The following is a 15,425-nucleotide window of genomic DNA, read 5'->3' as shown; positions in this document are numbered from 1 at the left end:
AGTACCATCTTTTTTTTTTTTTGCAACTTTCTTTTTGTAACAAAACTCTTTAATTTTAAAAAAGAAACTTATTAAAATTTTAAACTGACAAGCTAAAAATGCAAACTAAGAAGGAAAAGGGGGAAAAAGCTACTTATATTTTATTCTTATCAATAGTCACTGGTTAAACAATGAATTGACTACTGTAACACAAACAGTATAAGATATCATTGAAAGTTATGAAAGAATCTCTACCATACAGGTAGACCTCGACTTACAATCATTCGACAATTGTGATTCTTCGGAACAGGGTCCAATCAGAAACCTATGCCTTTGGTTAATTATCAGGTGTCTATTTGCACCAAGTTCCCTTTATTGCAATTTAGCGTATTTCCACTTCTCCATGCAAAAGCTAAAATTTCAAAAATACAGCAGATTGACATGGTTGGTCTCTCAATGCAGGTAGTTCTCAACTTACAACAGTTCTCAACTTCATTTAGTGACCACACAAAGTTACAACGGCATTGAAAATGGGACGTATGACCATTTTTCACACTTATGACTGTTGCAGCATCCCCATGGTCACGTGATCGAAATTCAGATGCTTGGCAACTCACTCATATTTTTGACGGTTGCAGTGTCCCGGAGTCATTTGATCCACTCTTGTGATCTTCTGACAGTCAATGATTCACTTAACAAGCCAGGTGACTAACTTCTCAACCACAGTGATTCACTTAACAATGGTGGCAAGAAAGATTGTAAAATGGGGCAAAATTCACTTAACAAATTGTCTCACTTAACAATAGGGCTCAGTTGTGGTTGTAAATCGAGGACTACCTGTATTTGTAAATCCTGCTAGCTGTCCTTGAAGGGTTTCAGAATCCTTGCAAAATCCACAAAGACGTAAATAAAAATCTCAACCAAAGGGGTAACAAAGCAAAGGCATTTCCATTATCCACCAACCTGAATAAAATCCTGTTGGAGAAGATGTGAACCGTTTTTTGGCAGATTTAACTCCTTGTGATGAATTCCTGATCAGACTTTAGGATAAGGGACAGGGGTGGGCTTCAAAAATTTTAGCAAGGGATTTTCTGCCTGATTGATGGGTGGGTGTGGCCATGGTGGGTGTGGCCTAGACAGGCTCCTGTACCACAGCCGGGGGGGGCGTGTTTTTGCCCTCCCCGGGCTCCGGAGGCTTTCTGCAAGCCTCTGGGAGGGCAAAAACAGCCTCCCCGGGCTCCGGAGGCCCTCTGAAGGCCATAAACGGGCCCAGTTCCAGCCTTCCCAAACTTCTGGTAGGTCCGTTTTTTGCCCTCCCTGATCCTCCGCGCATGCCCTGCACTTACCTGGATCCAAAACGGGCCGCTTGGGGACTGCTGGGAGGGGTGGGGCAGGGTGGGCAGGGCCAGCCAGTGGGATTTGTGGGTTCTCCAAACTGCACAGAATCTTATCTAGAGATACTCCCAAACACCTGGGAACCCCCAGCAGCCCATCCCTGATAAGGGATAGGAGGAGAGAGAACCGGGCTGCCATTTCTTTTAAAGAAAAAAACCACCCCTCTCGTTTCTTCCAGTGTGACATTTCCTCACACCCCAAGCAAACTGCAGAACTGGAAGCCTGGATGATCATAATGGAAAGGAAATGTTAAAGCCCTTTGAAATGTATTCGGCCCTTCTAACCCGAATCAAACCATCTGTGTCTGCTATTTATTCTGTTTGGGGAGAGAATATGTCTTTGAAGTGATAGGCAAGGAAAGAAAGCACAGTCCTTCCTACTGTCCAGGTTCTGTTCTTCCTGATTCACTTTCCCTTGAAACTTTCCTTTACTGGAGGAAAAAAAGCTGGCCTTTATTTGACAAGGGGAGAAGCTGTTTAGGAACAAGGTTATGGGGAGCCATTTCCACTGAAGGATTCCAGTGGTTATTGAAAAGTGGGCGGAAGCAAAGATTTCCAAATAGGCAATGTGCAGATGAAGAGAGAAGCATCAAATGATCGGCTTGAAGTCCAAGGATGTAGAGAGCAAGGTCCATCCACAGCTAAAGATAAAACTCAGATAAAACACTTGAGCACAAAAGAATCTCTAGATTTGTTTCTGGTTGAAGACTTTGTCAAGAAGAAATATAGACTTGGTCATTTGCAGACAATCTAGAGAACTCAGTAAATATCTACTTTTGACTCATCATCATCATCATCATCAAAAAAGGAGTGCCAATCTTGAATCTCATATCTTGCAGTGGAATGGGCTGATTTGTTTGAATCCCCTTCCCTGTAGAACAGAATTTCTGAAATTCTGGCTATTTAACATTCTTAAATAAAGTGGGGGAATGGGCCTATGTTGTTGTTAGTTGTGAAATTGTGTCCTATCCATCGTGACCCCATGGACAACGTTCCTCCAGGCCTTCCTGTCCTCTACCATTCCCCGGAGTCCATTTAAGATCGCACCGACTGCTTCAGTGACTCCATCCAGCCACCTTGTTCTCTGTCATCCCCTTCTTTTGCCCTCAATCTTTCCCAGCATTCAGCTCTTCTCCAGTGAGTCCTTCCTTCTCATTAGGTGGCCAAAGCATTTGAGTTTCATCTTCAGGATCTGGCCTTCTAAAGAGCAGTCAGGGTTGATCTCCTTTAGGACTGACTGGTTTGATCGCCTTGCAGTCCAAGGGACTCGCAGGAGTCTTCTCCAGCACCAGAGTTCAAAGGCCTCAATTCTTTGGCGCTCAGCCTTTCTTATGGTCCAACTTTCACAGCCATACATTGCAACTGGGAAAACCATAGCCTTGACTATATGCACTTTTGTTGGCAGGGTGATGTCTCTGCTTTTTAGTATGGACCTATACCAATATCTATCTGGAGTACATATCTCAATTCTTAAAGCCCCCATAAAAGCAAGCAAAAGATTCAGATCAGGTATGACAGGAAATTAATTCTGAGACAAACTGCATTCACACCCTTCTCATGAAACATTACAAAAAGATGAAGCTTTTGAATGGAGTCTCTCCAATGACTGCACCCGGGTAACCTTTGGTATTTAGCAGTGTGAAGGGCTGGCAATGGCGTGCCATAAGGCTGGTGCCCTCTTGAGATGCATACAAAAACATGCTCAGTGCCGCATGGTAATCAGCTTTCAGATATTCTATTTTATTAATATGCATGGCTTGTCTAACTAGATAGAATTAAATATGCTGACTGAAAGAGCTCGTGGAAAGAAATGATAAATATTAGAAATTTAGATAAGCAAGCAGGTCCAGATCCAGCATGGTATATTTGACATTTTCCAAGGCACCCAATGAAAATGTTCACTTCCCTTGGTTCTAGATTTATTGATTACTTTGCTAAGAACTTCTGATACCCAACAGATTGCTATCCATAACTTGTTCTGTCCTGTGCAATTTGGACTGGAAGATAATACTGCTTAGTGCCTATTTCACCAAAGACCTCCATACGGCTTACCGTTCATTGAAAGCTCAACAGTATAGCACAGGTGTGAAACTCAGGAATGACTGACACAACCACATTACTCCACAAATTATTTACTGAAATATGCATAATCATTTCCTAAAGCATCTTAGCACAAGATGCAATAAAAAATAATAATAAAACAACGATCAGTACGAATTACAGATCTGTTTTTGCAACCAAGAGCTTTGGTGAATTCACTTGGTGTGGGAATTGAAATCTGTGATGAAACATATTCAAGCTCCTGGCAGGAGAGCATTAATATGTCTGGGTGATACAACGAAAAATTTCTGACTTGTATCTCCAGATAACATGGCGCTCCCATCTTCTCTTGGCAGATCTTAATTCTTGGAAAGAGGTATGGCCACGGAGGTTCCATTCAAGACTTTGAATGCCATCACTGATATTTTCTCTCAGACTAAAAGCATACTGTTGGCTGGTACAATTTCTTTAAATCTTTGAGCTAGCAATATGGAAATCGAAATAGGTTTTTCACACTCTTTCTTTTGTATTTTATTGCTGACCTTGTTAGCTTCAGTTTGTTCCTCCAATTCAAGTCTCCCTTTTAATGCAGGATCAGTCAGTTTGCATAGTTTCAGTGCTAAAGGCTGATCCTATTCAAATGGTCTATCCTTTTCCAAAAGTTAATAATGTGTTGAAACTTGCCCTTCCATTTCCTAAACATTTCTCCCTCTGCAAAAGAATATATATATATATATATATATTTCTATTGTATTCCTCAGGATGCTTCAGGATGTCCTTTGATGATGTCTCAGGGTTACTATTTTTTTTGCTGGGAGTGCAAGATACCGGCACTTTTATTATTTAATTAAAAACTTCTTCACTCTGACACCTCGTCTCCTTGTCCTAGCTAATGCAAGAAATAACCTCAGGGTGTCTCCCATTGGGAAGACATGGAAGCTACAAAGCAAGGAAGCTACAGGGAAAGAGAGTTCACACACAAATTCCTTCTTACTTAGCACAAGGTTCCTGAACCCATGTCATCCTTTGAGACTCTCGCCCAGGTTTCCTTTAATCTTAAGGGAAAAGAATTTCTTTCCCCTCAAATTAAAGCAGAATGGTTGGCAAAGGGCAGGAAATACATTCAGCGGAACACCAAACATAATAACCGGTTCTTTGCTTTCTTCTGCAGACAGTTGTCCGTGATGGCAAGAGAGAAAGCATCATGAGCACCCTGTTTGTCTCTCCATCTGACATCGAGAATGGCCAAATCATCATCTGCCGAGCTACCAACAAAGCGGTTCCAAGTGGAAAAGAGACTTCGGTCACCATTGACATCCAACGTGAGTGTGATGGAGTGGGTGCATCTTTTTCTGTCCGTTTTTGCATTTTATTCCACAGTATTCACACTATCAAAGGTGTTTTTTTTTTCTCAAAAGGCAACTAGACATTCTTTGTTTGTTTGTTTTTATTTGAAGACGTTTCACTTCTCATACAAGAAGCTTCATCGGTTTCAGACCATTTACACACGGATTTCATACCTATTTACACATTGAGTCAGCTGACCTTGAGATAAACCCGCAAGTGGCCTCAACAATTCTCTCAGGGAGAGTGATAACGACCAGATGATTGCAAAGAATATATGATTCTTTCATCCCCTTCCCATACCTGTCAAAATTAATCCTTCCATCTTGCCAGGGGTGAAATTCAGCAGGTTCTGACAGGTTCTGGAGAACCGGTAGTGGAAATTTTGAGTAGTTTGGAGAACCGGCAAATACCACCTCTGGCTGGCCCCAGAGTGGGGTGGGAATGGAGATTTTGCAGTATCCTTTCCCCAGGAATGGGGTAGAAATGGGGATTTTGCAGTATCCTTCCCCTGGAATGGGGTGGAAATGGGGATTTTGCAGTATCCTTCCCCTGCTATACCCACCAAGCCATGCCCACAGAACCGGTAGTAAAAAAAATTGAATTTCACCACTGCATCTCGCCCATCATCCTGCCAGAACCAATGAAGCTTCTTGGATGAGAAGTGAAATGTCTTCAAATAAAAACAAAGAAAGTCTAGTTGCTTTTTGAAAAAGCACCTTTGAGACAACCATGACCTGGATGACTGAGAATCTCTGCAGATGCTCACACTGTATGGAGAGGGAGTCACAAATGAGATTACCTATATATTTATTGTGGTCTATCCTCTTTTAGCTAATCCAATTAACATAAAAATTTATTGGAGAATTACTAACACCCTCAACCCCCTGTAGCTCCCAGATATTTGGGAGGCGGGAGAGGAAGAAGGGAAGGGAGCTTGGCAGTTAAACTGGGACACCAAATCTATGTGAGCATGTCTGTGTATGCACACGCTAATTTAATTGTCTCCTTGTTTGTTGTTGAAATCGATCAGCAGAACAATGCAGAAAGGAATGCATTGAGGTGACAGCAATGCCAAACTTCGTCTCTTTTTTTATGGTTGGGCATGGTTCTGTAGGAGATGGTTGATGAATTCTCAAGGGTTTTCAGTAATGTAAGAGACAGAGTAGAAATAAGGAATTTGTCTTCGCTTTGATGGAAAAGAAACATAGATTTCCGCATCATAGATTTTTTTTCCTAGTTAAGAATAAGGCTTTAGAAGATGCCAGAACATGTCTTATATTATTGAACACCCAACAACTAGCAAACTTTTGATGTTATTATAACATTCTGTAATTTGCCCAGGAGGAATGTTTACAATGCACATATTCTTAGGGCATTCATGATACATGTACTGAAGCTGTATAGGGGAGATCATGATAAACTGCTTCTTCTTGTTTATTTGAAGAAATTGAATGTGCTGCACCTCTCCCCGCTCCCCAAAAAATTCCAAAATGACATATGGGAAGTTGCCACTATTTGAATCAATTCACTCCTAGTGAGCAGTCTTTCACTGGTCAGTCATCACGGCCGAACGAATCTTCTCAGCCGCGTCGAAATGCAAGGCAGTTGTAGCCTAAATAATTTAGTGTTTGCAATGGCTAGCAGTTATTGCCAGATGAATTGCCAAGATTCAAAGCATTCTGGAAATGAAGGTCTAGGGAGACCCGGAAAGGGCAAAGGGGAAGGTATGTTGCTGAGTTTACAGGTCTTGATGGCACTGTGCTTCGTTGTTATTAAAGTGGGGGAAAACTTTCAGAGAGGGGTTAATAATGTAATTTAGCTGGCTTAAGCTTAAATTGCTGAGAAGTGGTCTCAAGTCAACTGTTGAGAGAGAAACAACATAGTAGCTTCCAAGCGGAGTAAATAGGATATCAGCCCAGAACAATGGACACCGACATGGGAAGAAGCTCAGAGGAAATTATGGATGTACAGCAGCATTATTAAATGAGAAGGTGTGAAAGTCTTTTTAAGCAGCAAACAAGGCTTGCTTTAATGGTTATAACCTGTGGACAGAGTATGTTCGCATCACGAGTAAATAAGTAGACTTTTCATTAGATTCAATTCAATTTAATTTAACAAATTTTTCAGCTCTGGATGGCTTACAAATTTGTATAACATTCAAAAATAAGCAACAATTATAAAAATACAGAAACAATACAAGACAAAGGAACAATGATGCCAAAGGAAAACAAAGCTGAATGGGAACAAGAAAAAGAAAGGAAGGAAGCATCCTTGACAAGGCCGGGATGGAAAGCCACATTTTTAGGACCTTTTGATATACCAAAAGGGTGGGGGACCTTTCAAATCTTAGGGTGCAGAGGGCAGATTCTTAAAAATTCAGGGAACTATTTGGAGAGGTTTCTGCCCTGAAAGTAGCATGCCATGCTACTGCCATGTTGAACTTCCTGGCACTCTTAAATATCAGGAAGTGACCACAGGAAATGTTTAATGACTTTTTGTATTAAGCCATAAAATGCTTCATGGTCCTTTTTGCATGTCATAAAATATTTTCTACAACTTGCCAAATTTCAGTTCCACAGGAACGTCTCCTGGATTTTGTGTGCATTGTGTCAGTTAGCCAATTTGAAAAAGTTGGTTGAAAATTCCTTGCACCATTTTGCCCAGTTAAAAGTTACAGACACAAAGGTGCTTCTTTTAAAAGGCAACTGAGCTTCTTTTGTTTTGTTTTTTTTTTGAAGATGTTTTGCTTTTCATCTAAGCAGCTTCTTCATTCTGACTGAATGGTGGAGAATGGAAGGATTTATATTCTTTGCAGTTATCTGGTTATCTTATCCCTCTATCTGAGGGACGTTAAGACCACTTGGAGATTTGTTTGTGTCCTCCAAACAGCCTCAATGACTCTTAGAGAGAGTCATTGGATGAGAAGTGAAACATCTTCAAGGAAAAACAAAGAAAGAAGCACCTTTGGGACAACCATGACCTGGATGACTGAGAATCTCCATAGACAATTACAGACACAAGAAATTTTAGAAGTATATAAATAGGATAGCATTCCAAATTGAAAATGAAGCAGGATTGCTGAATCAGAAGCAGGCATTCCTGATGAGCATGTAACATGTCAACTACCTTCCAGTGTGAAAGGGGTGAAATGTACTTACCTTTCCTACCGGGCCACTAATGTGCATGCACCATGCAGATGGTCAAAACCGGGACATGACAATGTCCCAGTTTGGGGGGCGGAGCCTCCCACCACCGCGCTACCAGCTCTCCTAACTACCCACAACCGGCGCTACCGGCTCCCGCGAGCCAGATAGAGCTGGCAGCATTTCACCCCTGCAGTGATTCCATAAAAATAGGATAGGAAAATTTAACGAGTGAGATTTATTCTTTGGGGAAACCTTGTGCAAAATTGGCCATTCTTCTTTAGACCAATGGAAACTACGACTCTAGCATAGTCATTCTAGCTTTTTCCATACATTGATGTTTCAAATATTGGTAGTCTCAGTTTGAACTGATGTTGCTTTGAGTAGCAATGCTGCAAGGGATGAATGGCGTGAGAGCTGAATTTGTTCTTTGAACCAATAACCACCCTCATTATTTTACAGAAATAATATTTCTTCATGGTTGAAAGGACATCATAAATATCTACACGTACTAATACAAGTCACCTACATTCTGCATCTTTCAAGGAGGACAGATTAAGGGGAAATTCATTTTATATAAATGTAACATGGGTGGCTGAAATAAATCACTGGGGCTCAAAATGAAAGTAGTCAATATGAGCCCTTAAGGTAAAGGTAAAGGTTCCCCTCACACATATGTGCTAGTAGTTCCCGACTCTAGGGGGTGGTGCTCATCTCCGTTTCAAAGCCGAAGAGCCAGCGCTGTCCGAAGACGTCTCCGTGGTCATGTGGCTGGCATGACTAAACGCCAAAGGTACATGGAATGCTGTTACCTTCCCACCAAAGGTGGTCCCTATTTTTCTACTTGCATTTTTAATGTGCTTTCGAACTGCTAGATTGGCAGAAACTGGGACAAGTAACAGGAGCTCACCCCGTTATGCAGCACTAGGGATTTGAACCGCTGAACTGCTGATCTTTCGATTGACAAGCTCAGTGTCTTAGCCATTGAGCCACCATGTCCCTTTCAATTACCTGTCATTAAACAGCAGAGGACCTCCAGCTCTTCATCCCACCCAGCTCTCCAAAAGATAAACCTGAGCTTTGTTACAGAGAGTGAGCAACTCCAGCTGAAACATCTGTTCAAAGTGATTTTCATACCATCAGCCATATCAAAGCAGGCCTCCTGTGAGTAATGTGCCAAACATCACAAGTGGGATTAAAATCATGTTTAATGGCTTTATATGCCATAAACTATTTATATAGCTAAAGCCCAGAGGCTACATGGAAAGCACATCCTGTGTGCCAGGATGGAGCAAACTGGAGGGGACAGGGGTTTTTTTGAGTCTTCTTGCACTGCACCGATAGCTTTCTTCTGCTCTGCTCACACTCTGTGTTTAAGTTTGCAATATCTTCAGAAATCAGAAGTTTGTGAGAAATGGTAAACCCACTCTATTGTCTGTGCCACAAAACCTTGGCAGTATAAATCTATAAAGCCTTAGTAAGACAACACCTAGAGTACTGCATCCAGTTTCGGTCACCACATTATAAATAAGATGTTGAAACTCTAGGAAGAGTGCAGAGAAGAACAACCAAAATGATTAGGGGACTGGAGGCTAAAACATATCGTGAATGGTTGCAGGAACTGGGCATGGCTAGTCTAGTGAAGAGAAGGACCAGGGGAGACATGATAGCCGTCTTCCAATACTTGAGGGGCTGCCACAGAGAGGAGGGGGTCAAGCTATTTTCCAAAACACTTGAAAACCAGACAAGGAACAATGGATGGAAACTGATCAAGGAGAGATTCAACCTGGAAATAAGGAGAAATTTTCTGACAGTGAGAACAATCAACCAATGGAACAGTTTGTCTTTAGACATTGTGGGAGCTTCATCACTGGAAGCTTTCAAGAAGAGACTGGACTGCCATTTGTCAGAAATGGTGTAGGGTCTGCTGGGCAGGGGGTTTGGACTAGATGACCTACAAGGTCCCTTCCAACTCTGTTAATCTGTATCTGATTGCTTGAACTTGGCAGTGTGATTTCCTTTGGGTTAAAACAAAAAGCATTCAAAATGTATAGTGTAATCCCTAAAATAGACTTAATACTGCTTGAACTAATAGCAAGTTCCAGCCTTGTCCAATTCATTGTGTAGAAAGTTAGCACCCACCCCTCTCCTAGAAGAATGAAATATCTTAGGAAATATTAAAAAGGCAGAATATTATATTTCCCTAAAGGGAAAAATGGAGAAACATGCTCTTGGAAAGCAGCCCCTACCTTTTCTTAATAGCCCACAGCAGATGTCAGCACTTAAGAGATAAAGAGATAGATAGTGCTATTCATAAGGAAATACCCTCAACCAAGATCCAGCAAAGGTATCATCAGCAGTCCAAACTTTGCACTGCATCAGCAATCTAAACTTCAACCAAATCTAGCTCAGACAACCTACAGAGCCAGCTATGACCCCTACATAACTCCTACAACAGCCAACAGAATACATATTCTTGCACAGGAACAGGAAGCTCAAGTGCAAAGCCCAAGAGAAGGTATAAAAAAAACCCACTCTCAAGTCTACATGGTCAGCTGCACCAGAACCATGTTCTTGGTGGTTCTGCTTCATCATTAAACCATCTTTCCAATCAGCCTCCATGTTTCCAGTGTCTTTCTCCCAACTTGGAACTGAACCAGATGGATTTTTCTTCCAACAACTGCATCCTTCTGTCTAGAATGATTGTCAGTTCCATCCTCAAATATTAAGAACAGGCCCAAGCTGTGTTTGCATTTCCACCTTATATTTCCACCAACTAAACATTTCCAAGAAGAAGAAGAATGGATTGGAACTTTCATTCCATTCCATTTCAAGGAAAAATTTAAAATTGCTTTGTAGCTATGCTGGTTTATAAGCAGTCCCTTTCATGAGCTAAAATGCAGGGCCATCTCCTTCTGTGACTCTATTACTTACAAATGGCTTACACAAATGATCAATTGCAACCCAATAAAATTCCATTATGCTGAATAAATATTTGTCTGCGTTTATGCAAATTTCACTTGATTTCTAGGGTAGAAATCTTTAGCTTGCCTTTATAAGGCCATTAGGAAGCTGGATGGATGTTTTGATTTTTCACAGGGAAAATAAAAAAGACTTTTATTTGTCCTTAACCTACAGTAGAATTTGTTAAACTACTATAGGGGAAAAACATACATTGAAAAGCAGGGGGGGGGGAAATCTGCTTTCTAGGAGCACAAAGAGGATCCGTTTGTAGATCCTAGGACTGCATTGTCAAACAAAGGGAGAACTATGAAGAGAAGCTTGATTCATACATAATAAAGGAAGGTGATTAGCTGTTGTTGTGTAACAATAGAGAAGTGTCAAGATGCCTGCAAATGAATTAAGAGTGTACTGGATGTCTCTGGGCTGTTGTGGGAGCACATCTCATTTAAATTCCAACCTGTGCTTGCCTTTATTGTAATTTGGATTGCCCATTTTAAAAATGAGATTAAAGCAAATTGAAAATACCTATAATTTCTCATCATAATTTCCCAGCCAGAAGACCGTGGCTATACTCCCAACAAGCTCCCATTCATTACAGCTTGGTAAAACCCTCACTACTACGAGGGTGAAGTCGGCAAGGGAATAATTTACCTCAAGCCATTTTGACTACTACTAGGCTCTTATTTTGGCTTTTCTTTCATTCTTCCATCCAATCTGCTTTTGCTAAGTGAGTTTCATTAGTTAAAAAAAAAAAAGCACAATTATCTGGTTTTTCCAGTTCATTCTACAGAATCCTGCCATTCTCCAGACAATGTGATGTGCCATAGTGAACCTTGCTAAAAAAAAACAAAAAAATAAAAAAATAAAAAAAAAAGTTGCCTATAAGCAGCTAGGTCCTTTGTAACAGGATGAGGAGATTAGAGGGATTAAGGTATCCACTTTATTTTTCTCAAGATGCTCAAAGTCAGGTCCAAAGTTGCTGGGAGTGGATATCATTCTCCAGCAATGAAGTTTCAGGCTGTCTTCTTTTTTTAATAAGGGACACAAATGCCATTGATCTCGGGGATTTGTCTAAACTGACCTATCTCCTGCTCTTGATCAAGTGAAATTTTGCAAAAGCTTTTCTTTTCTTCATGATGCTGTGACTTTTTTTTTTTCATGTCTACTCATACAGCCAGTGGTGGTATTCAGCCGGTTTGGAGAACAAATTCAGCCGGTTTGGAGAACAAATCTAGTTCAGGCAAAACGGTAGTGACGACCCACCTGCCCCAGCGCTATGCTGTCCTATTTAGCCACATTTTCTAAGCCGCGTGCATGTGTGCAAGCCACGCATGTGAGCAAAGCGCATGCATGGAAGGCTGTTGTTGGAAGAAACATCCTTCTAGGTTCTGCTCCAAGTGGGGAAACAGACACTGGAGACATGGAGACTGCTTGGAAAGATGGTTTAATGGTGGACAGGATCACATAGCTTGAGTTCCTGAACAGAAAAGGGCAGATACAGTAAATCCTCGGGTTTTTATGCTCTCTCTGGCTCTGCATTTCTTGGGGCCCCGAAAGAGTATCCTGATTGGTTGTCAGACTCCCAGGGGGTGGGGGCCTTGCTGGCTGATGGTCACATGTGCTTCCCAGGTCACATGTGGTGAGTTTCTGCTGCTATTGTGTAGAGGGCTAATCCTATCTTTGGCAATTCCTACTATGGCTCTGCCTGAAGGAGGCAGATCTTTGTTATGTAGAATAGACTGGCCCAGGCCTTAATGGCCCATTGACAAAGGGTGGGGGGCAGGAAGGTGGGAGCTGCTTTGTCTGTAAAATATGCTTCTCATATTTCTCATCCAGGGAAATATAATATTCTGCCTTTTTCATATTTCCTAAAATATTTCACTCTTCCAGGAAAGGGGTGGGTGCTAACTTCCTACAATCCCTACTTTTTTTTTCAAAACGTGAGTTTTGAAACAAGTTCTTGGCAAAAGATTAAAATTGATCACATCAGGGAGGCTTAGTGCTTTTAATTTTCTAATGCAAAGGGGAGGCATTGATAGAGGCAACAGAAAAGGATTCCTTCAGTGGCTTCCAAAAGCTTTCAACCATGAAGGTCTAGCAGCCAGGAAAAAATTTCTGGTAAGAATTTTACAGTATCCAATTTTCCATGCCAATTAATTTCAGACTTCAGATATTACTTTCTGTGAGCTTCCAGTCAGGTTTCAAGCAAGCACATGTCCCAAAATTTTTCACAGCCATAGTTTTCCTTTAAATTACAGGCTGCCCATTTCCAAGGGTTGGTTACTGAACCTGCCCTAGCTCTTACTGTGGTGCATCCAGGATTTGTGAGTCCAAATTGAGGTTAGCCAGTGTACAATATCCATTCTTTTTTTTTCTTTTTTTTGGGGGGGTGTTACACATAATGAGCCCTGGGATTTCTACTCATGAGACCACCAGTGCAATATATCTTCCTTTACTGGGCAACTGGGCAGCATCATTTGTGAGTCACAGTCAGGGCTTGGGTTTTGGAGATCACTTTTCTGCTATCTCTTCAAGTGAGGGAATTGCCTGAGGGGTATTGCTTCCTTCCCCATGGAATTAGGAGGGAGGTAAGACTACTTGGGCTTTTAGTGCTACAGAGCAAAAATCAATCTAGGAGAAGCTTTGTGTGGAGGTAAGTGAAGGAAATAGTTTCAATCTGAATTGCTGAGCACATTGTAAGCCGCCCTGAGTCTTCGGAGAAGGGCGGCATATAAATCAAATTAAAAAAAAAATCTAATTCTGAATAGTGTGTGTCTCTCTGTGTGTGCATGTGTATGCAGCTACTTTTACAATACAGACAATACAAACATTTTGGACATATTTCTCCTCTCCACCAGACAGAAATCTAGAGTGTACATAACTTGCTGTGGCAATCACTCCCAAATACAATTCTTACAATAAACTGATTACAATATAAATGAGACAAGAAAAAAACTTTACAATGAATTTCCACCCTCGCCATAGTCTTTCCAGCTGTCTTCTGGGAATTGAAAAGAGTCTTTTGGTCTTTACTTATACATCTCAGGGTCTTTTCATTCATGTCTGCTGGATAGCATGCTTGGTGGTAGGGCTGGTCAGTCAGGTTTGGGAAGATCTGCTCCACTCTGGTTGCTGTGATGACTTTCAGTGGAGGCTGGATTCAAACCCAATTTCTGGTTCAAACTGATGGAAGGTCTCCTTTGGAGGCAGCATCTGGTTCCATGTGCTCTGCTTCCACAGGTTGCAGAGTCCTTTGTGCAGGGCTGAAAGACATTAGAACAGGGTCCCCTCCCCCTTTTTGTGGGTAATCTTCCCAGGAAAGGCATTGTAACAGGATTACAGATGGGGGAGGGTAGATAGCTTGCAGAGTTTGAAAAGAAAGAACACAACAGTATTGCAGTTACTAAACAGATGATACAGTTTCGACAAAATGGAGACACAACAGATAAGAAAAAACTGGATTCACATGCTTCAGGAAAGAGATGAACAGGTAAAACCCATTTAAACACATACAGTAAATGCAAGACTGATTTTTTTTTTCTTGTAAATGAACTTAAAATGTTTCCTCATAAACTTGAGTTGTTACTTTAAGATACAGAGAGGGAAGGAGAAAAAAAAACCAGAAATAAAATGTCTCCTTACTCTGTCTTTGTTGGCCAGACAAACATAGGGCAAAGGCTCTTTCTTTCTTTCTTTTTTCTCTCTCTCCCATTTTTCATTGTTTCAACCTTTTTTTCTTTTCTTTTCTAACAATTTAAAATTCTTGTCTCTAGAGATCAGATACATTTTACAGTTACAATTACCTCGAGGGCGCACAAAGACTTAGACACACACACATAAAACAAGGAAGACAAAGAGAAGAAAACAGAACTCTGAGATTTCACACACACTGATCATTCCCACATAAATCTCAGTTAAATTAGGGAAGGCACAAATCTTAAACATACCACGTGGTTGCATAGAAGACAGAGAGACAAACAAACAAACAAAACAAAACAAACAAACCCCTCCCCCAACATTCCTATTTATATATTTCCCTTTTCTTTTAAGTACCTTTATTTAGCCAAATTTGTCTCCCGGTGTTATCTCTTAGCAAAGCCCACTTTTGACACAATTTTCCCGCTCGTTTCCGATCGTTTTCGATCCATGCCATTTAAAATGAGCATCCGCCTGGCGTCCCAGGCCTCGAGCACTTCTTCCAATCGGGGTTCCTGCCACCCGCGAACTACCGCTACCCATGACCCTGTCTTTTTGCCTGAAGGATTACTTCGGTTTAGCCGGGTGGCCCGCCTCAAGTTTGCAGAGAAAAAGCTCTGGGAAGGACTTCGATTCCCTTACGAAGTACGGGCCCCTTCCATAGGGAACTCGCCAAAGTTTTCGGATCCAAAAAGGGGATCCGGGAGGACCTGCTGACCCCAGCAGTGAGTACTGGCCCCTCCTCACACTATCTCTGTGTCTGGGCTGGACATACCGGGATTCCCTTTTACAGTTTTATTACACCCCCTTCACACGCTTGGCTTTCGCTCGGCTTCCATTCCTTTTAAACACAAAGTTCCAC

At 41.4% G+C, this 15,425-nt stretch overlaps 1 protein-coding gene across 1 annotated transcript in view; it reads left to right on the top strand.

Annotated features, from left to right (window-relative positions):
• The window catches only part of KIRREL3 (kirre like nephrin family adhesion molecule 3), a 375,859-nt gene that overhangs the window by 195,888 nt on the left and 164,546 nt on the right, over positions 1 to 15,425 (top strand). The window contains exon 6 of the mRNA XM_070952317.1: positions 4,585 to 4,735. Within this exon, the coding sequence (XP_070808418.1) occupies positions 4,585 to 4,735 (151 nt within the window). The remainder of the gene's footprint in view (positions 1 to 4,584; positions 4,736 to 15,425) is intronic.

The sequence above is a fragment of the Pituophis catenifer genome, unplaced genomic scaffold (genome assembly GCF_029215685.1).
Source record: "Pituophis catenifer annectens isolate HBS135680 unplaced genomic scaffold, rPitCat1.0.hap2 SCAF_12, whole genome shotgun sequence".
NCBI lineage: Eukaryota > Metazoa > Chordata > Lepidosauria > Squamata > Colubridae > Pituophis > Pituophis catenifer.
The sequence above is the reverse complement of the archived record's forward strand: the minus strand, read 5'-3'. Positions and strand labels throughout refer to the sequence as shown.